Source organism: Schistocerca gregaria, chromosome 5 (genome assembly GCF_023897955.1).
Source record: "Schistocerca gregaria isolate iqSchGreg1 chromosome 5, iqSchGreg1.2, whole genome shotgun sequence".
NCBI classification, from domain to species: domain Eukaryota; kingdom Metazoa; phylum Arthropoda; class Insecta; order Orthoptera; family Acrididae; genus Schistocerca; species Schistocerca gregaria.
Window position 1 is genome coordinate 281,694,997 of NC_064924.1, and position 27,076 is coordinate 281,722,072.

The window sequence follows — 27,076 nt, forward strand, 5'->3', positions numbered from 1 at the left end:
GTCATAAATCTTGTCAAGGAGATGCTCTGTGAGACACGGCAGGTAAAATGAGATAAGAAACACATCCCATTTAAGAATGACTTCACCACTGCCAAATTGCACATTACAAAACAACAACTGTCTTACGCAAATTACGCCCACTGTAAAAATGCATTTAAAGAGTTGAGAATTCTCAGTGCACCATCAAGCTACATCCACCAACCCTTTATTCGCAGTAGTAGTAGGAACAGTAGTAGTAGCTACAGTAATAATAATAATAATAATAATAATAATAATAACAATAATAACAATAACAATAACAATAATAATAACAACACTAAGCTCTCTTCACAATAATGGAATAAATGTTAGACTTGGCTTGAAAAACACAAGCAAAATTGAAGAAAAAGCTGCAAACAGTATTTTCTCCCAGGGAACCAAATGCTAAAATAAAATACTGAAGGGAATTGAGAAATAACAAAAACTAACATTTCAAAGTTGTCAGTTAATGCATATCCTTTAAATAATATATACTATGGAAGATACTTAGCACGAAGTAGGTAGACTATTGGTGAAAAAGTTTGGGTTGGTAAAAATTAAAGAGAAAACATCTGTCGTACCACAATTTGTTTTATAAGAACAATGCAGGTTACACGGAAGCTAATGAAGTCCAAGATGAACACAGGCTGACACATGAAGTCAAAGGTGGTGAAGGGTTCACAGCCATTGGGACCATGGCCGGTAGCATGAAGTTAAGCTGCTGGGGCAGTAGCCGAAAGCATACTCAGAATCATTGAAAAAGAGGGCATCGGATGGGTGACCAGACATGGAAGACTATTGTCATGTGCATTCACCGAGGAGGACATCACGCTGGTATGACAGCGGTATTTTGGCAGCTTCTGAATACAGATTCTCAACCACACTTGTGTAAACAGTGCCAATGGCCAAACGCATTCCACAATGGTCGATCATGTTAAGACAGCAAAAGATGAATGGACATGCAGATGAACAAACAAAACACCCTTAGTCCAGTTTTGAAAAGACAAGGGATCAGACCAAATGGAGGAGGGGGGTCTGATCTAAGTACTGCTTAGGACATGTAGGGCACTGAGGAACCAGGTGCAGTGTACAGCTAGGTAAGACGCATGGGATGACCAAGAAAAGTTTCCTATCAAGCACGAGCCCCAGGAATTTCGTAGTTTTTGTGAACAGAAGAGCAACAGGTCCAAAATGTAAAGATGGTGGAAGAAACCCATTGCACCACCAAAAATTCAAACAAAAAGTTTAGTCAGTAGAAAAACCACAAGCCACTGCTGATGCTCCACAAGTAAAGATGATTGAGACATCACTGAAGACTCTGCTCAAGGCAATAAGTCTGTGGGGAACTGCAATAGGTTGCATAGTCATCAACGAAAAGGGAGCTGGAGATACCTGATGAGAGAAAGTCCATAACTGGGATAATGGCAATAGCAAAGAGGACAACATTCAGGACTGACCCTTGAGGCATCCTGTTCTCCTGGATAAAGGTGTCTGACAAGGCCAAATCCACACGTACATTGAAAACTCATCTTTTAAAAATTCCTGAAGGAAATCTGGCATGCGGCCTCTGACGCCCGAATGTCTGGAGTACATAGGATACCTGTCTTCCAACAGGTGTCTTATGCTTTCTTCAAATCAAAAAATATGGCCTTAGTCTTGTATTTCCACAGAAAACCATTCACAACACAGGTTGATGAAGTGACGAGATGGTCAACTGCAGAAGGGAATCCTTCAAATCTACACTGTACAGTGATTAGTAGACTGCAAGACTCTTGCCACCATACCAGCCAGCCATGAATCACATGTTGCATCCCAGAAATCAGAGAATGAACCTTGGTCCTAGAGAGATGGAGGTTGCCACATACGACAGAAGAGGCAATGAAACTGTTAAAAGAACTAGTAAATAAAATCCAGCTACCTTTTTTTGCTATCCCGAAGAACGGAACGATACTGTGGATGCCAGTGTTCATAACGAATATAGTTTGCCATCATAGGACGATGGTTGAAAACAGGGGCAGCACATCTCCATGGGCAAATTGCAATGCAGCATGCCTCACTCCACTAGATGCTGGGACACAGTGCGGCGAAGATGAACTGTGAGGTATGGAGTGTTCTACAGCAGTAAGGGTAACATTTATAATGTAACAATTACAACTGGCGAAATGATGTTCATCAAAGATGAGCAGGAAGGGGTAAACCATCGAGTCAACTTTAAAAAGCTGCCATTTGGGTTTACACACAGATGGGATTGGAGTCAGCAAACGGACAGTGCACAGGAAATTGTCTCTCGCATGTGTGTCAGAAGGGACCACTTGAGACAACTGGCACACTGGCTAGTGCAGAATGAGAGATCCAAATGGTAATAACTGTGTGTGGAGTCTCAGAGGAACATGGGTGATCCAGTGTTAATGCAGATGACGTTGAGTTGATTGAGAAGGTCAGCCAAGAGGGAACCTTGGACAGGTTCTCAAAGAGCACCAAAAAGGATGATAGACACTAAAGTAGACGAGCAGCAAAAAGGTATGAGGGAGCTGACCAATAAGCTCGTGTAAGTCTGCTCTGGTGACTGAACAACAGAGGGACATAGACATTACAAAGAAAAAGTTGAAATGTAGAAGAAAAATGGTGACTGCAGCGGCTTGCAGCTGGGTGTTCAGTGATATGGTATGGCTACAGGGGTCATCCCAGATGAGCAACACAACTCCCCCATGAGCTGGAATGCTGTCCCTGGAGCAAAGTCAAAGCAGACCAGAAACAAACGCGACAGATCAAAGAGGTCATGAGGATGATTTTTTTTTTCCTTGGAGGCAGAAAACAACCTGATGCTGCAGTTTTTAAAAATCAGCCTTAGTTCCATATGTGATACCATGAGGAACAGAGGTGGAGTCTGAATCTTTAGCCTCATTCCATTTACATTTAGTAGACAGAGGCTGAGATGGCGATTGCTTCAGTGTTAAAAAATCCTCCATGATTCCCAGACACTCTGATGGTGCACCTCTTCCAGCTGGGGGACCCTTCGGAGGGGCGGCTCACCTTCCTTAGGAGATCGTTCACACCTCATGTCACACCACCTTTACTCCTGACGGAAGAACCAATTAGCAATTGGGAAGGTAACAGCTCAGGCAATTGCCCCTACCTGTACCTGACCTGTATCGGGGAGTATGTAGAAACCCTATGTGTGTTAACATGTAGCTGTGTATTACACATTACCCACTAACATTTTATGCACCAAATGCATGGGCCAGTTTTCATAAATGCACAGGGAAGAATAAGAGACAAAGAGAATCAAATGCCAAAGCAGAGGATGAGAAGGGGATGGAGAATGAAGAAAGAAAGAAATAAAAAATAGATGAGGGATTGTGCTGATGCCAGGCTATCGAACCTTCAGACCACATTCCATAAGTATCCAAGACATGTTCTTGGATATTCCTTCCCACAGAAGGGGAAAATAATAGCTGGAGGACAGACATGCAGCAGAGAAAGGGAAGAGGTGCTGCAAATGCTGGGGCTCCATAGTAGCCAAGCACAATCTCACCAAAGAGTGGTGAGCCCTCTGGGGGGGGGGACCAGATCAATGCTCCCCTCCAGATATACTTCATGTGACTGATGTAGAATCTACAAAGTGTTGTACATCCAGTGGGCATATCGCAAGTCAAGAAAGTTCATTTGAAGGCTCGAACTAAATGGGGATCTAAATTCTACTGACAACATTTTGCAGTAGTTGCATGTTTCTTTCTTTACTACAACTTTTAATTTTCTAATTCAAAAGAGATTTATATATTTAATTTAAGACATATTACATTGTGCTTAATCACTTTAAATCTATGAATTAATCAAGAGCAGTTAAAAATGGAGAAGTTACAAAATGTGGTCAGTCCTACATCCACAGTATTTAACCTAAAATTGACATAAGGGACTTACAGCCTTTTTTTATGGATGTTTCATTGGATAATATCTAATCATGGAATATATATTGGTTACCTATTTTTGCTTATGATGGTATCATAATGAAACTGGTAATACACAAACTTATATGTTTTAAGTAAAATCCAGGCTTATTAACACAATATTATTGGAATACATTAAGACAATCAGAATGGGGTAATAAAGTAAATCTGAACACGACTTGAATTTTAAGATTTGATGCATTCACACAATATTTTGTCTTCAGGTTTTACCAACAATTCAATTACAGTCATTAAATCAGCTGTGATATGTGATTTGCAGAACAACTGGCTGTGATACTTTCTTTTTGGTCAAAACCTTTCCTGAAGGTCAAACCTTTCTTGAAATCTTCAATTTCAATCCACTGTTCGAGTACACTGAAGGTCATTTAACAAGTATTTTGCCTGGTTTATTACCCATAACCAGTTTTGTAATGTTAACTTTAGGGCATGTTCACTAAGCAAGTTTGTCAAATCAACATTATCTATTGCAGATTTTAAATCTTCTGCATCACTGGGTTTGTCGTTTTCACTTTTCAATAGCAGCAAATTCACAGTTGCAGTTTAAGGAGAAGTGTGCCCTGACCAAGAACATACAGTTTCTTTCTGTCTACATTTCAATGCAAGTTAAATATGCCCAAAAAAATATAATCACTTTAGTTTTCTTCTGACAACAGCTGTTAGCACTCTACAGTCTGAATTATGTTGATTAAATGTCTTTGAGGGCTCAAAAGATGGGATGTCTATCTGATATTCCTTCAAGCCACGCATTCATCATACAGGTGTTATTGTGAAATTGGGTACAAAGGTTGAAACTGGAGGTTGCCTTGGTAGTAAATATTAGCATGAGTCAAGGTAAAGATAGTACTACTTCTAAATTAAATGCAAATGTCGCACTAGCTACTAGGAATTTGAGATTCATTAAAATCTTTTTTCACTTCTTTTTGCTTTCAAATGATGAAGTTTTAATTTATTTCTGAACTTTATATTAGCTTTACCAGATGATGATGATGTCATCCGACAAGCTAACAAATCACATACTGCACATGTATCTATTCTTGGTTTTTTGAAAGATAGTCTGCTTCTGAAATTCTTATTAAATATCAAATAATAAAAGCAGTATGAAACGGTATTGCCAGAATATTATTCCTTAAAAGCCTCGCACAACCTGGGTATGTTCAAATGCTGTGAAAGATATTTCTCCCTGAATACTAACTTCCATGGTGGCTTACCCTTGGAAATGATTCTGTGTGTTCACTACAAGAGCTGCATCATCAAGAGTAAATTTTCTATCAATTTTTATTATTCCTTTTTTCAACATACACTAGGCTGGCCATCTGCTTGTTTTTATACTAAACGCAGACACCTTTTACAGGACACAGCAAAAATATTGCAGAAAGCATTCTTACCAACTTGCACAATTTCCCTTCTGCCATTGGAACAGTGTACATCAAAGTTGTTTGACACCTACTTTCTGCAGCATCTCCATACATGTCATGTTATTTCTCGCAACAGGTTTAATCCTTTTGTGACCAATGGGAAATGTGTGTCCAAAATACAAATTTACTTCCCTGAGTTTGCTGCAATCTAGTGTTGAATGTATTAACTATTTGGAGCCAACAGGCTCATTGTTTGGCACCAATGTGCACGATATAGCTTAATTGTTTCAGTTGTGCATTGTGCCTTGTGTTTCAGTGGGTTTATGTAATTTTTTTCCTGTCTGCAGTAGAAATGCTAAGAACAGGTATTGATTGTAAAAAGACACAATGTTCACTAGAAATATACAGATTTGTGCGCATATTTATTGATAAAACACTTGGGGTGTGTGTGTGTGTGTGTGTGTGTGTGTGTGTGTGTGTGTGTGTACGCGCATAGGCACTTTAATTTGAATGACTTCCTGCCAGTATCCTTCACTGGTTGAATCTGTCAACAGCTACCATTACAGCTGTTCACTCTGGTATGGATGCAGGGCACAATACAGCTGAGGTTCTACCTTTTCTGCTTTTTCTTGTGACGAATCTTTTATCTCTCAGGTGGTGAGGAGTTCACAAAACTGACTTATTATCTTGTCCTTTTATTGCTGATAAACACCATTTTGGACAGATGATAATGAGTGCCTATACACAGTTGGAAAACATTCTCCAGTAAGGAGCACAAGGCGGCAAAGCACACAATGTAGCACCCAGAAGTAAAAAACAAGTAGGAATTTCATATGTAGCTACTGCGAAGTACCACAATATATTTAGCCATTATTTGAAAAATTTCACAGAAATGTTACACTAGGAATAAATAAATTTGTTTGACATAATAACAGTACTTACTTTCTTCTATTTACAGACCCTAAACCCTAATTTTAAAAAAATATTTTAAATGACATGTGTACGTCCCACTTAATATATTATGGATCTATAAACAAAAATTGAAATTTAGGAACATGACCTCATTCAATATACACTCCAAAAGCTGGAAAAATTTTGCTATTACTGTAAAATTGTTTAATTAGATCACGAAGGAGTTAACTTTGCTTTAGGCCTAGAAAATAATTTGTTGTTAACTATGATACAATGAATAAAAATTGTCAAAGAGTAAACTTTTTGGTTGTAAGGTACACAATTGATAGTATATTTGCACTTGGGTACAGTTTTTGGGATGGGGGCATCCTTCACCTTCACTACAATCAATTTCTTATTTTCTTCCGATAGACTTTCTTTTCCTTTCTTCCTTCACTTCTTAATACTCATCTGTCATAATTTAGACCGGGAAGCAATGATAAGCCTTCTAATAATAGGCCTAGTCATTCACAACACACCAGAAAGACAACAAGCCACAACATAACCTAATGAAGATGACTGACGAACATGAGGCAGCGTGCCAGTGTATCAGAAGTTAAATCCCTTTATACATTTGACTGCTTGACACACACATCCAGCATATTCTGTTATTGATCGGTGTAACTAATAGGAATTGTCTCAGTACTTGAATCTCCTTTTATATTGTTGGTATTGACCCCTAGACCCCATTTTTTGGTAAAATTCCCCCCCCCCCCTCTCTCTCTCTCTCATTTAATGGCACTTAGATCACTATTTACTTAAGGCTTCGTTTATAGTTGATCCACCCAGATACATATACAAAAATTAGCAATCTTGTCCATACCTGACAGGGTGTCTCAGCTCCCAGACGCCACCAGAGCCACGCTGGCGTCTCCTACTGTGGGAGAAGACCTCCCGGCCACCTGCTATTTCGATAATTCTTGAATCCCTGAGCCGATATGCCCCCGTACCATTGGCATTCGGTGCTGGTGTCATAGGCCCGTCAGCCTCACCATCACCATCCTCTGAAGCAGAACCCGACCTGGACACGGAGCCAGAATGTGAGCCGGACACCGAGCCAGAGTGGGAACCGCCCGACGGAGATGCAGAGCCAGCTCGCGAGCCACCTGCTGATCCGCCAGATGTGACGACATGCAGAGGCACAGAAATCCCATTCACACCATCCACAGTACCGTTTCCTGTAGCACTGTCTTCAGGAAGAGTTGCTGAACACCTGCACATAAGATAGAGCCATAGTAGTGACACTTAAGAAAGCAGTTGTCTCATCACATTCAAGAATAATACCACTATAATCCAGTAAAACTGTTTAAAAATAAAATTACTGTTCTGTCTGCTAAAGTAACAATCTCTCTTCTCATGCTATTCACTCAGATAAATGAAGAATGTTGAGTTGAAATAATTTCTTCTGTAAACTGACCAGTTTCTAACTGCAGTTGAACTATAATATATGGTAAAATGCTTTCATGCATATCCACTATTTTGACTACTTCTCTCATTTCGCCATGCTCAATTACTCACAGTTTCTACCCCCTTCTTCAATATACGACTAAAATTACACAAAAATTCCATGTCTTACAGCATGTCGCTCTTCTATCTCTCTCTGTTTCGGCCATAATTTTATTACTAGTGGTAGGAATTCCTCTATTGTTTCAACGATTCATTTACTTGAATACTATCAATGACTGGTGGTAAAAAGTCAGTAAGAATTCCGGGCTCAAACAGAGGAAGTTATTGATATTCAAATATTCTTACTATGGTGCTTACAGCGAAAAGCATAACAGGCAGTATATTGTAAACACATCCAGAGATTCACATTTCTTTACATTTTACAGACGAAGGGATACCACAAATATAAAGGATCAAAAATACAGTTTCATTCCTAAACAAATACTCCATGGAAAAAGAGCATTAATTCTAAACAGTAAATACACTGCAGTCTATTTCTTAATTTCTGGAAGAGCAATCAACAGTAAGAGAGAGCTCTTTGGAATAAATTAATATCACAGCTGAATTATGTGAGATGAAAGGAAAATATTTTTCACAGTCTTATTTTGGCATATAACAACATGCGAGAATTAAGGACAGGAAATTCAAGAATGATATTCCATCTACTAAGAAGTTACGGACACTTTTCTGAAGAAAATACATTCAGCAGTTTAAACACCAATTAACTCCGAGAACATTCGAGTGGTGAAGTGATAAGTTGTGTGTGCTGAAATTATTCTCAATAAAAAAAGTAATAAAAATGTAAGTAACATGCAGAAAATTAAAGAATAATAGGTGCATTAGCAGAAATTGAATGACGAACTATGGCAAAACTAATGGGTGAAGACAAATTGAAAATCTGAAAGACTAAGATTATTCATCCTGATGACACATCGCAATGTATTGAAATATGAAATTGAATGATTTGTTTTCCACAGTGGTTTCTGTTATTCCCAGTATTGGCGTCACCATGGAATACAAGAAAATTATACTGTTACCTTCTATACACAATTTTCACAGGGAACAATAACTTCACTTCATGTATTTAAGGAATCTTTAATATCAAAGCTTTCATTTTTCCCCAATAAATTATGTGAATAGTATTTAATTAGTATAGTAAGCTTTATCGTATTTATTTGAGGCTGCAACCTTTTTAGTACATTTTGGTTGTCATATGTGAGCTTTATAAAACTGATAATGTTTCACTAGTAGCTGTATTTAAGTGAAGATGTTATGTCTCCATTTTAGCAGTAAGTTTCACTTCATGTGTTCTTAACTACAATAAGGAATAGCTAACTGACTAAAGTGATCAGCAAAAACTAACAGTAATAATTTCAGAGAACTGGGCTGCACTGAAATCTTCAACAGGTCCCAAGAATGCATATATCAACATACCTCTAACTTCTTCATATCAAATACTTTTTGAATCAAAGATTTATTATGCCTTTCACTTAGATGATTAGTGATCAAGGGTCTCATGAAACAATGGCCAATGAGTTTTCACAACTTCATTAATCACCAATACAGACATTAATTTCATTTCCTTGAAACAATGCCTAGTGTTTCTTTGTCTCAAAACAACAAATCTGTATGAGTAACTAATCAATAGAATCACTTTTGTAAGTGGCAAAAAATTACACAGCAAAAATACATTGAACAGTGAGATTTTTGTTGCTGTGACCAATTGGATGATGTACCACTTGGTCATTTATGCTACTTTCCACACAAACTTACACCCCCCAGACTGAGATAAATTCATGCTTGAGGGTTGGATTTTACAAAGCTTTACACTTGTTTAGAACCAAAAATGATGTAATTTGATTAATGTACAGAGTTGTCCAACTAGACTTCAGTCAACTACACTAAAGGGGGTCACACAACTGATGATGCATCTACTGCACTGACAATGCAGGTTTCCACTGAGAATGTCTTTAAGACTATGAATATCATGAATCCCTTGTCTTGGTGGTAATAGTTTCCGTAGAGAATAATGCACAATTCATATGGCCACAGCAACTGTATAAAATTTTAGTTGCAATTGGATGCTAAGCTTCTTGAAAGAAACTATGTTCCACAATCTTCTGTTTTTTATAGCCATTTCATTTTTATTTGTACTGTGCTGTTTCAGCAGTGTAGCCATTTTCAAGCAAATTTTTAACCCATTACACATACATGTTTGAGTTGGAGTCATAATTTCAGGCCAGCGTGTGGCTGGACAGACGTGAGAGCTTTAGCCATGATATCTGGTTCTGTACAACAGTAGCACACTGCCAAATCATTCACTAGTATGAGGAAGCACTGAACTGTGTGTGGAGGACACCTCCTGGCAAACAAGACAAAGATAAATCTGTGTGAACAGGTACACTTCGACCCGTTTGCTGTGAGATATCACTGTGTGCTATCTAGTGCTCCGTCACATTAGTATACGGCTTGGCTGTGTGCTACCATTTGTACAAAACTGGACAACATGACTGCAGATTTCAAGCATGGCCAACTACATACTGCCCATGAAATCAGACAACTGTAACCCAAAAAATGTGTTTAATGGGTTAAAGATTTTGCTTGGAAATGGCTACAGAGCTAAAATATAGTAGTACACAAAATAAAAATAAGATGGATATGAAGACAACCAATGCAAGAAACTAATTCTTTAAAAGAATTAAACAAAACCACCACAAAATTCCCCATATTCAATGTGCATTTTAGTGAATAATCTCTTGTCAAACCAACAAAAAAGTGTTATATTATTGTTAAAACAATGCACTATTCTCTGTACTAGAAGTCCTGGTTGCTATTAGAGTGGATGAAAAGAAATTACCAATATCTATAACGAGTCAAAAAGTGTTAGAGATGAAAATGTTAGATGGCCTCCTCTCATAGTTGCCATCCCTGACATTGCACACCTGAGAATGGGTGTAAAATACTCTGAACTTTTCTTTAATTGCCTTAGATTCTGCACCATGCTGCAATGAATAACAAATATTGAGAACCTCAAACTTCTGCAAGAGGTGACAACATTGTCTTTTTATTTTGCCTCTGTGGTGTTAAATAAACACTATTCCTCACTGCCTTTAGTTACACAATTGAGAAATTGTGTGTTCAAAGTTGTGATGTTCATTACATACCATGTGAAGCATATAATTCACCAACTTTTGTTCCAACATAAATGACAGCACAAATTACCTAGAGTACCAACTGCAGGTTCCAAACTCTTGAGTTACAATGAAAATGACTAACTCTTGATTCTGGCTTACATGGAGAACATTACAGAGAAATACTATTTTTTTAATGGTTTTTCAACTCAATGTTCACTAACTGACTTACAAAATTGAGAGAGACTGCTGCCCTGATATGCTTACTTCACAGATATTCAAATCATTTGTGTTCACCAACTCCTAATATGACTGCTCTCTTCACAGTAGTTGATCTTTTGTAAATAGAAACAACACATTAACTGGGAGAGAAGTGCCTGAATTGGTAGACAGAGAACATCAGTACGAATTGTCACCAATATGAAACTTTGGTGATGTTTGAAAATAAAAGCCAATCTAGTAGACATCTACAGGCAATGACTAATTTTGTCAGGAACACCCATATAATTTTAAGAGTGGACATTCACTAAGAAATCTAACACAATTCGACACCTATGTACATACTGATCATGCATTAATTGTGATGACGAGACTTCCGTAATTAGTTAGTTATATGCATGTTCCGTAGACTACAATGGTGATCTTTCACTATGATCTGGAAAATGAACTATTTTACAAATATAATACATTTTTAAGTGAAAAATGTGGCTACGTGCTGACCACTTACATTCAAAGTACTTACTGCAAGTACAGACTGATCTAAATAATTATAGTTTGCATGCTGCATCCATGATTGAGAAGAAAACTGTACAATAGAAACACACATTTTTAACATATGTTTGAAAGTGGCTTGCAGAACTGAAATATATACTTGGGGGGCAGCCTAACTAATTATACGCTCTGTCCCTTAAACTCTGTACCCTACTGAAACTACTTGAAGTAACTACTTCTCACAAAATAACAGAACAGGATTTATGTCTTCCACTTAAGTATAATCCAAAGGTCTTAAATTTAAAAGTATCTATGAAATATCTTGCCTATTGAATAATATATTACTGAGAAATAAGTGATTATATAATGAAATGGATTCACCTCAATGTATTCCAAACTGGAACATCATTAAAAGCGAGACATCCAGTGCCAAATAAGGCAAATTTTTAAAACAGAGAAAAAAAGTCGAAAGGGAGGAGGAGGAATAGTTGCAACGCGTCTCAACTAATATCAATATTTAAGTGTGGCCTTACGTGGCCATTGTCACTGCCAGTAAAATTCTGCACGGTATGTGACCAATTTGTCAATACGCAAAATTCTCAGATGTTTCATACGAAGTTGCAAATGGCTTTCCTCAAAGTCTTTTGATAACCTAAGGGCAAAACGGCCTGGGGAAGGTTATTCCCTCTACTGTCCAAAATGTTGGAGGATTTTACATATTGACAAACCAGTCACACAACCTGAAAAATTTTACTAAAAACATCAAATCATTCGATCAATGAAAAACAAATGTAAGTAGCAGAAATTCGTATATTTTTTATGTACAGCAGATAGTGTGTGTGTAGCCTGTGCTCTCCTTCCAAACCTGTGGATAAATTTCAACCAAATTTGAAATGGGAACAGCAGGCCTCACGAATATGAGCATCGTGCGATTTGTAACTGCCTGGCTCCAATACGAGTGGAGCTTTTGGCAGAAAGACATTTTTTCAGTATCTGGCTTATAGGCTGCCCTGCATGTTGTGTGGGAATAGTGTAGGACACTCAAATCAACTTGCTTTGCAAGGCAGCCCACATGTCAGGGGGAAGAAACTGTTCTTCTGTCCCTGACATATAGGCTGCACTGCACGACAGTGAGCTGGAGTTTTATTTGACTGCTTTGCATGGCAGCTTGTGTGTCAGGGGCAAATAAATGATTTTCAAGCCTCTGATGTGTAACCTGCCATGCGTAACAGGTGTGTTGTGGGAGTAGTACTGGCTGCTTTATTGAACTCTATTGCAGAGGCTAAAAGTGGTGATAAGCATGGCCAGAACAGGTTTAAAGGAATTGAGGAGGGGATGGACAAAGTGAGGGGAAAGAGGAAATGCACAGAGAGAGATGAGGAGGGAGAGATGCACGAGGAAAAGGAAAAGGGGAAGGTGAGGATGGGAAAAGAGAGGGGGAGAAGCATGTAATCAGAGGGAGGGGAAAAAAGAGAGGAGAGCAGGATATGGTCAGAGGGAGGATGGAGGAAGATATGGTCAGAGAAAAGGGGTGGAGAAAATGGACAATGATAAGAAGCGTGGGGGGTGGGGGGGGTGGGGAGGGAGATAAATGGGTGATGGGGGGAGGGGCATGTTCAACATGTGTGTCAAACACACGGGCGTGTGAAGCTGTAGGGAGAACATTAGTAATCTATAAATGTACTGGATGAAAAATGCTGCATCCAGCTATCTCAGTGTATGGTTTCCATTTAAATCAATTATTTTGTTAAAATGGCAAATTAAGCCTAGGCAGTTAACAATCATACAGTGTTACAGGAATCATTGATAATGAAAAACTGTCTACAGATGACAAGTTGTCTGTCTATACTAGTTTATTCCTACCTTTATTAACAGTAAATCTCACAGTGTCATGTTAAAAGATCCTTCTGTCCCTATTTGGTACAGTAAACCAGCATTTATTAATGAAAAAAAGAGTATGTATGTGCCCCACAGTATTAATTTCTTTTGTGAGCTGGGTTTTGGACGTACAAAGCCATTTTTGGACAGTTGCAGTTGCCTGAAAATGGCCTAAAAAGTGCAAAACCAGTCAACAAAATAAACTAATACAGTATCACTGTGTGTTTTTTATGGACAAAATCATTATCATGCGATGAAGAGGCAAAATGCAGCAGTATGTCTCGCTTCTGTCCTGTCTGCTTCAGAAATCTAAAACTAACTGAACTGCTTGAAAACTATGGAAGTATAACTGAGTGACACTGTATGGAAACCTTTCACAGTTCTTATTTGACAACTGAATCACAAAGGTCTCTCCCCCTTACCCCTATCTCATTGATCACTATATCAACTGAATCAATAGAAGAATATTGTATGTAGTATGTTTAAGTACCTGGCTGTTCAATATCACAATAATGATATTACAGTTCTTTCTAATGCAACTCTACCCCGAACCCTGATCTTTGCAAACTTAGAAGGTTCTGTGAAAATTGAATGGCTTTTTAACTGGTTAAACATATACATAAAATACAAATGCAGACCTTTCCTGATGGGAGTCAGTAACTGCCCCCGCTGTGTCCATCACCAAGAGCATGTTATCATTGCTGTCATCCTGTTGTTGGAAGCCTGCAGATGCTGTCGAAACCGGATTCAGGTTGATATCACGTGGACGACACTTTGGAAATAGCTTTGTAATCTGATCAGGGGCCACCGCGCACTCCAGTCCGTCGTGCACTGCCACACTGCTCATATCTGGCCGCCGGTACAGGTCAGCATTGGTAATGCCAACCTGAGGAGGAGTTGCACGCTTCCATTAGCTTTGTTCAGACATACCTCTATTCGACAACATTCACAGCAACAAAAATGGCATATTTCAAAAGTAAGGTCAGACTGACTATAAAGTGTAAAATACGCTGATCAGTTAAGATGGTTACAGCAGCTCCAGCTGATTGGCTACTGTTAAACATCCATGTCACACATCCATAGGAATTTGTTTCTGTTGGCCAACACAACACGATGCATGAGAAACAATGCCATCAGTCATGAAGTCCCAATGCAAATGCCCTCAGTAATGCTCAACTTCAACGTACACGACGTGGAACATAAGGGACCACTATAAAAAGGGAAAAAAAGAGAGAAAGTTGTCACAAGCTTACAGAAGACCATTAAAAGGTTCACAATGACTGAAGGAATTATAGTTACTGCATCCTTCTACAGAATTCCTCAAAGACTCAATGGCAACAAAGCTCAGAATTATTGCTGGTCTGCAAGCTTGGAAAACACTCCATGGATGTCAAAAATATGGATAATACATTTGAGCTGCTATGGTGTGAGAACACTTATTTTTATTGTATTATTCCACATAAATGGGTCAATTTTTTCCTATGTTATAAATGATGACAAGCCACAGATTTTTTTTCTCATCATAACAATATTGACATCCGGCTGAATGAGTACTAAACTAGACTCCCTTAGGAACAACAAATTCATCTTAACTTGGTGACTGGTGCCAAATTTGTGTGTTAACGTGTTGAAGAGTAGAACATGTTTAACTGACAGTCGGTCTCTCATATTTATTTGAAAACGTGATCAAATGAGTCAGGATGATTAGAGAACCTTATTTGTTTTTGCTATATTTAAATGAATTTGTGATTAATGTATTAATGTGTGACTTCTAAAAAATAAATACGACCTGGTCAGTGCTTTCAAAGCATAAGTGGAGCATATTCACATTCATAAATGCACTTCATTATATCATATTTTCATTCCATTTTATTTTGTGTACCAAACAAACAAATACTGTCCTCAAAGTTATTTTTAATGTCAAGAACAAATATCACAGCATTGTTAGTAAACACAATTTCAGCTCCAAAAACTGATGCAAAATAATTTATTAGCACAGACTCTCATTTAAATGTCTGAGTATCTCTGTATAGTAAATTATTTTGACAACCATGAAGCTCACTAAAAACCTTCAGACACAGTGGCAAGGTTACAATACTTTAATGTAAATCTGTATTACTAACTTTTCTTTGAAACTGACTCAGTTTCCACTTAAAACTGACATTGCACTGAAATGTTATCCAAGTAGATCATTCTTTGAATAATTTTATAGAAGAATGAGTAAGTGGATATATGTTAGAAACAATAAAATATGAGCTTCATCACCAAATAGTGGAATTTTATATTAAACAGCAACCTCAAAGACATTTTACATGTAGTTTATGGAACAGTTTTATTTTCTTAATTGTTCTTCCTTCATACCCAATGAGACCTTACTTTTGAAACTGCCTCACAAATCTGAATGTGTGTATAGTGGTCATGTGTATAGTGATTTTATACTAAAGAAATACTAATTCATCAGAATTAGAGATCAGGATCTGTAATTTCACAATAAAGATATTTATTTATTTGTTTATTCATTTACCATTTTTTTTATTTTTATACATTGATGTAATTTGCCATCAGACTTTGCAGTCATACCACCTAACTCAAATTCTATACTAAAATATAGCTTTTGATATGTGCCTCTGTGCAAGTGAATGTGGAGAGTACCAAACATATACAGTAAATTCTATATGCAGAACAGATGAGCTTGTCAACATCACAGACCTGTGAAAGGGCATATTCTGAATGTATCTCTCAGCAATGCAATGCTGCTTAATATCTCTTGGATCATTTGACAGGGCGATCATTGGAGATGTTCATTTCAAAATAAACTACAGAATAGACTACTTTATGACAAATCTTCAGGTACTATAACAATGGTGATGTCAACCAATTGTATGTTCTATGGACAGAACAAGTGCGTAATCAAACATAATGAAATGACCTAAATGTAACCATTGTTTTACCACCAAATAGGTTTCACTGAAGTGGCAACTGGATCACAGGGATACTTTAACATAGTGTGTTCATAAATCTCACAGCTAACTGTTGTAAGTTGAGTTCCAGAGAAGCACAAAAACTTTACAATGGGTTGAAATCACGTGATAAATATTTTCATTGTCTTCCTTTACAGACAGCTCTCTCATGTAAGCTAATCATACTTTTTTTTTTACGTTTCCTAGGTGCATTTGTTTCCTTGATACAAATTAACTGTATACTGAAAGGAAGTGCTATTACAATTGCTTGATATGTAACAATAACAAGCAATTAATAGAAACTAAATATTTTCCAGGGTGCTCAGAATTAACAAATATTTCTTTAGTAAAATCCCCCTCTAAGGGAAAGGGGCATATCAACAACTTTTTTAACTAAGTCAACACAAACTCAAAAACTTGATGCTATGACCTTTTCACACAATACAACAAATGATTACACATGACAATGTACTTTTTTGTCACAAAAATAATATACGACATTTTCAAATATAATATACTTCCACAATTTAAGGCCTTACGAATTCCTACGAGGAAGTGTTTTACAGGCGTGTATTCCTTACTGACTCTTGAATGTCTCTAATCAGTCTCAACTATTAATTATTTGTCCTTACAACATTGCTTTAAATATTTTTCAAACTATAATACATTTTTCCAAAGTTTGCAGAAAGAAAGATAAGAAAGGATGAAATTAATTAATTAACAGCTAAAGTAACTTTTCTGAAAAACAGCAACTTTTCCGAATCACGGAGTGATTACCAATGGCCTGTTTCCACTGGCAATTTTGTACCACAGCACAGTAACTTAAGAAGTTCTAACCCATCACAAATTTTAACAAGCTCTCGTTGTTGGATCAGAAATGTCTCCTACAGATCTGCAAAAACAATGACTACAGACTCCAATGCCAGTGGGTTTAGGGACCCTACAAAACCATATTCCATGATGTGAACTACATCAACAGTACTTCACGGTGCACACACAACCTTCATGGCACTATTACATCAATACTCAAAGCAGAAGTGGGTTACCATATAACACCCTCCTCGTCTTTTAGCAAACTATCTTCCATTAAGTCACAAATGTTTTGATATCTCACTCTGTAACAGAGGTACAATAACTTCGCCCATGACATCTGATGAAGACAACTAAAATTAAGATTGAAACTGTATCTCAAAACTGACAACAGAAGCTGGGCACACAGGATCATGTATTGACAATCTTCCCCAGGAATTTAGAAGAAAAATACTTATAAATTTGTAGAATCAAAAACAAATTCAGCAATATACTTGGTATAAGAGTGCCCTGTTTCACAAGTTAATTGCAAATTTCATACTTGCAAATTGCTTTTGCCAATTTAGCAAAAGCAGCCCCATGCAGCAAAGACAGCACTACATGAAATCCATTTGGCTGATGTACAAATGGGCCATCACAGATCACTTTCAAAGAGCGACATGTGCAGGACAATATTCTCAAATCCACTGAAGCTAGTTGGAATTTTGAAAGCAAAAGGCACCACACATTCTCATCCACAAAAAGCATTTAGTATCTTATGTCAACACCATGAATAAGGGACATCAACAACTGTTAGGATGTAGTCTACTTTTTTACACTAACTACAATGCACAAGAAAAATTTTATGGCACAAAAAGGTGCAAATAGTCAACTGGTGTCAGCCAATTTTCAAGTGAAAAGCTAATGCTGCATAATTCACACCAACCAAATTATAAGCACACAGCACATGAGCAATGCACGGAACTGATTTACTAAAATCTACTGAACTGACTCACAGAGTACATGTAAGACTTACCTTACCTTTGTTCTCCATAACGCCCAATTAATGCTATCTACTGTTGCAGAGATGAACATTAGCCTTTGTTAACACAGCATAGATATTGAAGTGTTTCATCTGAACTGCTGTGCACCAAGTCAAGTAACAAATTTATTTTAAAACAAGAAGTGACCAAAACCAGTGTACATGGAAATCCTTTTTGTGTAAAGTCAACAATGTATTTTGTTTTAGAAGGTACAAATGAAGGCATGCGTTCGCCACACGGAAGAGATATTCCGCAATGTATGAACAAGGTTTTTACCATACCTCAGGTACTATTCTGCTGCAATACCTTGCACCAAATTACTCCCTTAAACCTCTTATATGGAGAGTTGTTGCATTACATGTTACCACTGTTTCATTCCAGCCAAGACATTTTACTTTGTACTTTTAATTCATATCTTATTACTAACAACATTGCATTAAGTAAAGCAATTTTTGGAAATAAATATTCTGATAGGGTAGCCAAAAATTATCTTTACAACTTTAGACTTTAACAACGTTGGAATTGTACCGGATAATAGCTGGTTTTCATCATGTGACAGGATAACTACTATTAGCAATGAAACTCCTCCAATTCCTGGAGAAATGCAAGGGGAAAGTACTGAATTCCTCATTGTTTCCAATGACACAATGTTCTCTAGGTGTGTTTCAAGTTCAGCTGTTACCTTTATGCCACTGGTCTGTTAGAGATAACAAAGATTTTTAAATGTTTTCTTTTTATTCCTCTCTCCTTTCATGGTATTATACAAAGTATATCTAGATAAGCAAAGCAGTCTGAACCATTAAACTTCATGGTAAGTGAAAACAGTGTGTCTGTCAGAACTAAAACTGAAAGCTTACAATTTACCAACAAAGCTCTCCAAGCACAACTTCCAACTTATCACAGATCCAGATCTGCTTGTACTTCTCTCGTACTTTTTAAGCTGTCACAAAGTTTCATTAGAGACCAAACACTGTTGCAGAGTGGAAGACTTATACAGTCTCTAAGATGTTTAGTATTGGGAATACGAAGAAAAAAAAAATATCAAGAGTTATAGTAAGTTTGGAAAAAAAATATATCCAGAAATGAGGTTTTACACCAACATCAGTGCTTCATATTTTGAGTCAATCCTTGGGGTGTATCTTTAGTTAAAAGTGAGCTTGACAACAATTCTATTACACTGCTGGGAGCACAACACACTTGCCTGGCAACTCTTCCCTAGAGGCACTGTGTTCCTTTGGGTCCTTGTTTTAAGATCCTCTAGTAACAAGAAGTCCTTTTACCTTGTCTCCAAATATGACACACAAAAGCATTCACGGACTTTTGAAATTTGAAGCTACATAGTCTCAAAGGACATGTGGGTAAAAAGGACAAAATAAGACACATTGTGCCACACCATGTAGCTGAGAAACAGCTTAAATCACTAAAATCGAACAAAACTAAAATCTAATCTCACTGACAACCACCTGCAGTAAAATCTTTGAACATATTCTGAGCTTAAACATGATTAAGCAACTTTAACAGAATGACCTCCACCAAAACAACCTCATGGATTCCAAAATCATCATACAAAACTCAACATGTGGTCTTCTCACATCCCATCCTGAAAGCCAAGGATAAAGACAATCAGGTGGATGTATTAATCCTTTACTTCTGAAAAGCACTTGACTCAGTACCATAATAACGCATGTTAATGAATGTACAATCACATGAGTATCAACCAAAATTTGTAACTAGATTCAGATTTTCTTCTTAAGAAAGGACACAGCATATTATTTTGTTTGTAGAAATATCAATATAAGTAGAAGGTACTTCTGCCATGCCCCAGGTAAATACAATGTGGACTTTCATGATCTTGTTGTGCATTAATGACCTGGTAAGCAATATGAACAGTAACCTCACTTTTTGCACATGATGCAGTTATCTATAAGTAACTACTATCTGAAAAATTTTAACAAATATTTAACAAATATTCAGTTAGATCTTGGTTAGATTTTAAAGTGGTGCTTGTTGTAAGTGTACAGAAATTTAAAACTGTGTACTTCACTTCATGAAACACAGGAACCTAGTATCCTATGACTGAAATATCAATGAGGCAATCAGAATCCATCTTAACTTGCACAAAAATGTGGGTATAACCAAACTTGTATGGAAATGAAAAGAAATAATCATGTATGGTCAGTTAAAGGTAAAGCAGGTGGCAGGCTTATGTTTGCTGAGAAAATAAAGTCAGCCCATGAAGAAGACTGCTTACAGTCGTGTCTTCCATCTTACAACACTGTTCAAGTATGTGAGACTCATACAATCAGGACTAACAGGGGATATCAGAGGTACACAAAGAGTGACAGCACACATGGTCTAAAGCACCCTTGACTCACTGGAGAACATACTGGAAATGTTGAAAAACCTGAATTAGCACTCACATTAATATAAATGTCAATGCTTACAAGATTCCAGAACTGGAATAAATGAAGAGCCGAGGAATATATTCAGTCCCCTTATACATTGCTCCCACAGGGACTGCAAGAAAATTATTTGCCTCAATACAGTGTACACAGAAGCATTCAAGACATTCTTTTCACTCTCCATGTGTGACTGGAACAACAATAAACCATAAATTTTAGTATAATGCTACATACTACGTGTCATATGCTTTACAGCGACTTACAGGGCATGTATGTGGATGCAAGCTAAAACCAAACTGTATTACACCTTCTGCCAACCTACTACCGATCAGCCATTGCTGACAAGCAGCACTGCATCATCATTTAATGAAGAAGACAAAAAGGACTTCAGACACCTAAAAAATGAGACTAAGTGCAAAATCGCTAAGCACGAATGGCTGGAGGACATATGCAACTCTAATGAGTCATGTATAACTAGGAGAAAGACAGATAATGCCTATGGGAAAATTAATTACGCCTTTGAAGGAAAGAGAAGAAACTGTATGAATATCAAGAGCTCAGATGAAAAACCAGTACTACAAAAAGGAGGGAAGCTTTTAAAGCGGGTATACATGGGAAATGAACTAGGGCAATATACGAGAGTTGAATGAAAAGTAATGCCTCCACCTTCGTAATTGGGTCTGGATGGGAATATTTTAATGAATCAAACACAGAAATAATCCTTAGAATGTGATATTTAATTAACAATATTCACTTTTCCCACATTATCACCAGCCAATTGGATACATTTCTGCCAATGATGAACAAGTTTTCTGAAGCCGTCACAGAAGAAGTCGAATTGAACGAACATGAAATGTTCCTCATTAATCATTAAGCACTCTCCTATCCCATACTCCCAGCAGGACACCATAATAAAGAACACTGATAACATATTGCAAAAGGGAACAACAGACAGCTCGGATAGTAGGACCAATAATGCCTCAAGAACAGTTGGGGGAAAAGAGAGGGAGTGTCAGGGTTGTTTTGGATGCAAGAAGATTAAATACAGTGGTTTTAATGAAAAGTAATAAACCATGCAATACTGAAGAGTTTTGCAAAAATTCAAGATATAAATTTCTCACTTTCTGTAATGCAGCCTGCAGTTAAGGAAACATTAGTTTGGCTAAAGAATCCAGACTATGTACAGCTTTTTTGCATGAAGGTAAGTGCATCCAACACAGTGCAATACCCTTTGGACAAAGTCTCTTTGTATGTTCATTAGAGCTATTGATAAAGTTTTAGTAATGAACTGCATAATTATGTGAAAGTTTATGCAGATAACATCTTTATCACTAGTCCTGATTGGCATACACCCTGTAAAGAGAGAGATGAAGGTCTTAAATTTTCAAAGGCAGTACAAAATTGCAACTTCGTACGTCTGTATTTGTTGTTGTTGTTGTTGTTGTTGTTGTTGTCTTCAGTTCTGAGACTTGTTTGATGCAGCTCTCCATGCTACTCTATCCTGTGCAAGGTTCTTCGTCTCCCAGTACCTACTGGAACCTACATCCTTCTGAAACTGCTTAGTGTAGTCATCTCTTTGTCTCCCTCTACGATTTTTACCCTCCACGCTGACCTCTAATACTAAATTGGTGATCCCTTGATGCCTCAGAACATGTCCTACCAACCGATCCCTTCTTCTGGTCAGGTTGTGCCACAAACTTCTCCTCTCCCCAATCCTATTCAATACTTCCTCATTAGTTATATAATCTACCCATCTAATCTTCAGCATTCTTCTGTAGCACCACATTTCGAAAGCTTCTATTCTCTTCTTGTCCAAACTATTTATCGTCCATGTTTCACCTCCATACATGGCTACACTCCATACAAATACTCTCAAAAATGAATTCCTGACACTTACATCTATTCTCGATATATTAACAAATTTCTCTTCTTCAGAAACGCTTTCCTTGCCATTGCCAGTCTACATTTTATATCCTCTCTACTTCGACCATCATCAGTTATTTTGCTCCCCAAATAGCATAACTCCTTTACTACTTTAAGTGTCTCATTTCCTAATCTAATTCCCTCAGCATCACTCGACTTAATTCGACTACATTCCATTAGCCTCGTTTTGCTTTTGTTGGTGTTCACCTTATATCCTCCCTTCAAGACACTGTCCATTCCATTCAACTGCTCTTCCAAGTCCTTTTCTGTCTCTGACAGAATTACAATGTCATCAGCGAACCTCAAAGTTTTTATTTCTTCTCCATGGATTTTAATACCTACTCCAAATTTTTCTTTTGTTTCCTTTACTGCTTGCTCAATATACAGATTGAATAACATCGGGGAGAGACTACAACCCTGTCTCACTCCCTTCCCAACCACTGCTTCCCTTTCATGCCCCTCGACTCTTATGACTGCCATCTGGTTTCTGTACAAATTGTAAATAGCCTTTCACTCCCTGTACTTTACCCCTGCCACCTTCAGAATTTGAAAGAGAGTATTCCAATCTACACTGTCAAAAGTGTTCTCTAAGTCTACAAATGCTAGGAACGTAGGTTTGCCCTTCCTTAATCTAGCTTCTAAGATAAGTCGTAGGGACAGCATTGCCTCACGTGTTCCAACATTTCTACGGAATCCGAACTGATCTTCCCCGAGGTCGGCTTCTACTAGTTTTTCCATTCGTCTGTAAAGAATTCACGTTAGTATTTTGCAGCTGTGACTTATTAAACTGATAGTTCGATAATTTTCACATCTGTCAACACCAGCTTTCTTTGGGATTGGAATTATTATATTCTTCTTGAAGTCTGCAAAAAAGCTGAAAGCAATTGCAGACTTCCCAGAAAAAAATAATTAAGTAAATAAAATAGAAAAGATAATAATAATAATAATAATAATAATAATAATAATAACAATAACAGAAGCTATGTTCAGTTTACTTTGATACACAGAAAATTCGTGAATGAACAATAACAAATTACCCAAACAAGGATAATTAAATTAAAGAAAAATGTTGTCTGGAACTGGACATCAGATTGTGACAAGGCTTCTCAAAATTTAAAGATGGAAACAGTTAACTGTAAATTATTTTACCATCCAGACTATTTTTTGTCTATTTTTTCAATGAGCATCGATAAGTTTGAGGTTTGAAGGTTGAAATTTCCCAGTTAACAGGAACATTTACAGATGTGGAAATTAGAGTACTTGATTTTGCCAACATGACTTTACAAACACGGAAAAAAATTACATTACAGAGCTACATCCAATTTGAGGGAGATTATTTGGTCAAAAACCAATACTTCACACATAACACAAAGCTTTTAGGTTTCTACAACACTGTAGGTTAAAGCATCCTAAGATTGACCAGATGGAAATTACATTTGCAGCAGTTTGATCTGTAAATTAATACCTAAAGGGAGGGACCCATTCTATTCAGAATGCCACTGTAAAAAAAAGAGTTGGTGACAATCAAGATATAAATGATGCACAAATAAGTCTTTCATTTTGAGGGGCTAAGAGATGAAAAATTAATTAGAGGAATTTGAAGTAAATGAGGAGGGAACAGAATGAAGACACAGAACTTGAGTTAATCGAACAGCAGTGTAATTGATATGGCTACTGAAGAATAAACAGAATTATGTACAAGGATCTACTATCTTGAAGAAACTACCTAGACAAAAAAACTGGAATCTATGTTTCCCTCCGAAAGATGTGAAGAAACTGACGACTTTTTGCATGTCACTATGTGTTAGAATACTCACAACTTCTAGAGAATGGATGTGATAAGCACAAACAGCCACTTACCTTACCAACGGAGGGTTTATTGCACACTATTCATCTGAATGCCCCAAAAAAATTAAGTGCTATCACTTTGCTTGGACCACAGCTTACTTCCACCCGAGTACATAAATATATTAAGAAAATGATAGTTTGCGCACACACGCACGCACACGCACAGTCTCTGGCAGCTGAAGCCAGAGAATGCAATTTCGCACATTTGTTTATTTTTGACAAAGGCCCTGTCTGCCAAAAACTCATTTTGTGACAGTCTTTTTGCTGTGCCTCAGCATCTCCGCTATAGGGTTGAGTGCAACAACCCTTTTCGTAATATTGCTACATTCCATACTGGATTTTCCATTGTTCAAGGATGAAAAATATTTTTGCAGTTTTACATATTTTTCCAAACAAACATTTAAAACTTTTTCCCTATAAAGAAAGCCAATACTAACACTACTGTAGAAAAACTAGAAAGATTATTTTCATAATGTGGGAGTATCGAAATCCTTCGTCAGGACAATGGGCCTCAGCTTACATCTGAAAGACTTATTCAATATATGGGGATATACAAAATGAACCACATAAAAATTTCCACCTATTTTCCAGAAGGTAACACGAGTGAAAGATGATGATCATCATCATCATCTGTTCTGTCAAAAGGCAGGTTTTAACATGGTAGTTCTCCAGGCTGTCCGGTCTTCTGCCATCCTCTTCAGGTCTGCATAATTTCTTCTTCCCTTAATGTCATCTATGATCTTTTATCTCCTTCTTCCTCTCAGTCTTTCCCACAAAACAATCCTTCCAAAGCATCTGTTAGCAAGCACTCCCTTCTCAATGAATGTCCCAACCAGTTTTTTTTTCCTTTCTCTTAGAAACTTCAGCAGACATCTCTCACCAACCCTTTCCAAAACTCTTATTACTAACTCTTTCCATCCAGCTTATTCCCTCCATTCTCCTCCACATCCATATCCATATCTCAAATGCTTCTAACCTTTTTCCATCCTCTTGTCTTAGCATCCATGATTCTGCCCCATATAGTGCCACACTCTAGACAAAACATTTGCTAAGCCTTTTCTGTAGTCCTTTATCAAACTTTCCACATAAGAGTCTCCTCTTTCTGTTGAATGACTCCTTCACTATGGCAAGTCTAGTTTTCACCTCCAGGTGACATCTCAAGTCTTCAGTTATTGTGCTTCCAAGATCTTTAAATGCACTAACTTCGCTGATTGTAGATTGTCCTATTTTAATATTAGACAGTCTGTGTCTTGTACTGATGACCATACTCTTTGTTTTTCCTGTGTTTATTTGTATCCCATATTCCACACAAGCTTCACTCAGATCTTTCAGCATGTTATTTACTGTCCGTTCACTTTCTGACACATCTTTTAGAAGGGAAGAGAATAGAATGTAAAAGAAGATGATAGCAACAGATGCTGCTGCACATACTGCAGTAAATACAACACTATTTGGGCCAGGCATATACACAATTTTGAAACTACAATCAACTACCTGCAAAATGAATCTTCTGGTTTTGCTGTCTGTCAACTAATGTTTGGAAAAAATCTACTAACATTATCAGGGAAGGAGTTGAAGTGTCCTACATAAAGTGAATTAGCTCATAATGAAATGATCAGGCTGGGAAAAGGAATGATGAAAAAAGCTTCAGAAAGAAAAAAGGAAGCATGAAAATAATGTAAAACCAACTGTTTCAAATTAATGGAAAAAAAAGAAGAGCCTAGTACAGGAAACTGATGACAAAATAATTTAATTGGGTAGGTAAAAATCTACTCACCAAGTGGCAGCAGAACACACACACACACACACACACACACACACACACACACACACAAGAAGGTTGCAAGGTTGCAATCAGGCAAGCTTTCAGAGCCAGTGGCTCCTCCTTCAGGCGAAGAGGGGGAAGAGAGGCGAAGGGGAAGGAAGAGAGGCGAAGGGGAAGGAAGAGAGGCGAAGGGGAAGGAAGAGAGGCGAAGGGGAAGGAAGAGAGGCGAAGGGGAAGGAAGAGAGGCGAAGGGGAAGGAAGAGAGGCGAAGGGGAAGGAAGAGAGGCGAAGGGGAAGGAAGATGACTTAGATTATGGGAAAATCACTTAGAACTGCTGGTCAGGGGAGACTTACCACAGGGGTAATAACTCACAGTTCTAGCTCACTTTACCAAAATCTGCCTCTTTTCCTAGACCTCTCCAGTCTCTTTCCTTCACCCTTCTTCAACCCTTCACCCCTCTTCAACCCTTCTGCCTGAAGGATCCACTGGATCTAAAAGCTTGCCTAATTACAATCTTCTTTTATCTGTGTGTTCTGCTGCCACTTGGTGAGTACTTTTTTTTATCTATTCATTAAACTAGTTTGTCAAAAATTGATTGTTTGCATTCTTACAGACACTGGTGAGATACTTTAAATTCTTACACATGTATTATTGTTCATTCAAATAGCCACAGTCTGTCATGATAATGTCTCTAAACCAGCCTATTCTAAATCTAACAAAATGTTTGCCTTAAAAAAAAGAAATGATGTGCGTTAACTGACTGAAATTTCCCTCACCCAACCTTGTATTTTGCATTTGGTAAATATCCGCTTTGCAAACAGAATGAAAAACACTTTGTGATTTGAATGAAGTAATTAGTTAGTAGATTCACTCCTCTTTAGTGAACA

The 27,076-nt window shown here is 37.4% G+C and overlaps 1 protein-coding gene across 9 annotated transcripts in view; it reads right to left on the reverse strand.

Moving 5' to 3' along the window:
- Positions 1-27,076, reverse strand: part of LOC126272172 (uncharacterized) — a 483,755-nt gene that overhangs the window by 239,048 nt on the left and 217,631 nt on the right. For 5 of the 9 annotated variants that reach the window (XM_049974815.1, XM_049974816.1, XM_049974822.1 and 2 more), the window contains one exon: positions 7,116-7,505. In XM_049974815.1, coding sequence (XP_049830772.1) covers positions 7,116-7,505 — 390 coding nt within the window. Of the gene's footprint in view, positions 1-7,115; positions 7,506-14,096; positions 14,345-27,076 lie in introns of all 9 variants that reach the window. The other 4 variants (XM_049974814.1, XM_049974813.1, XM_049974818.1 and 1 more) reach the window with 1 other exon arrangement.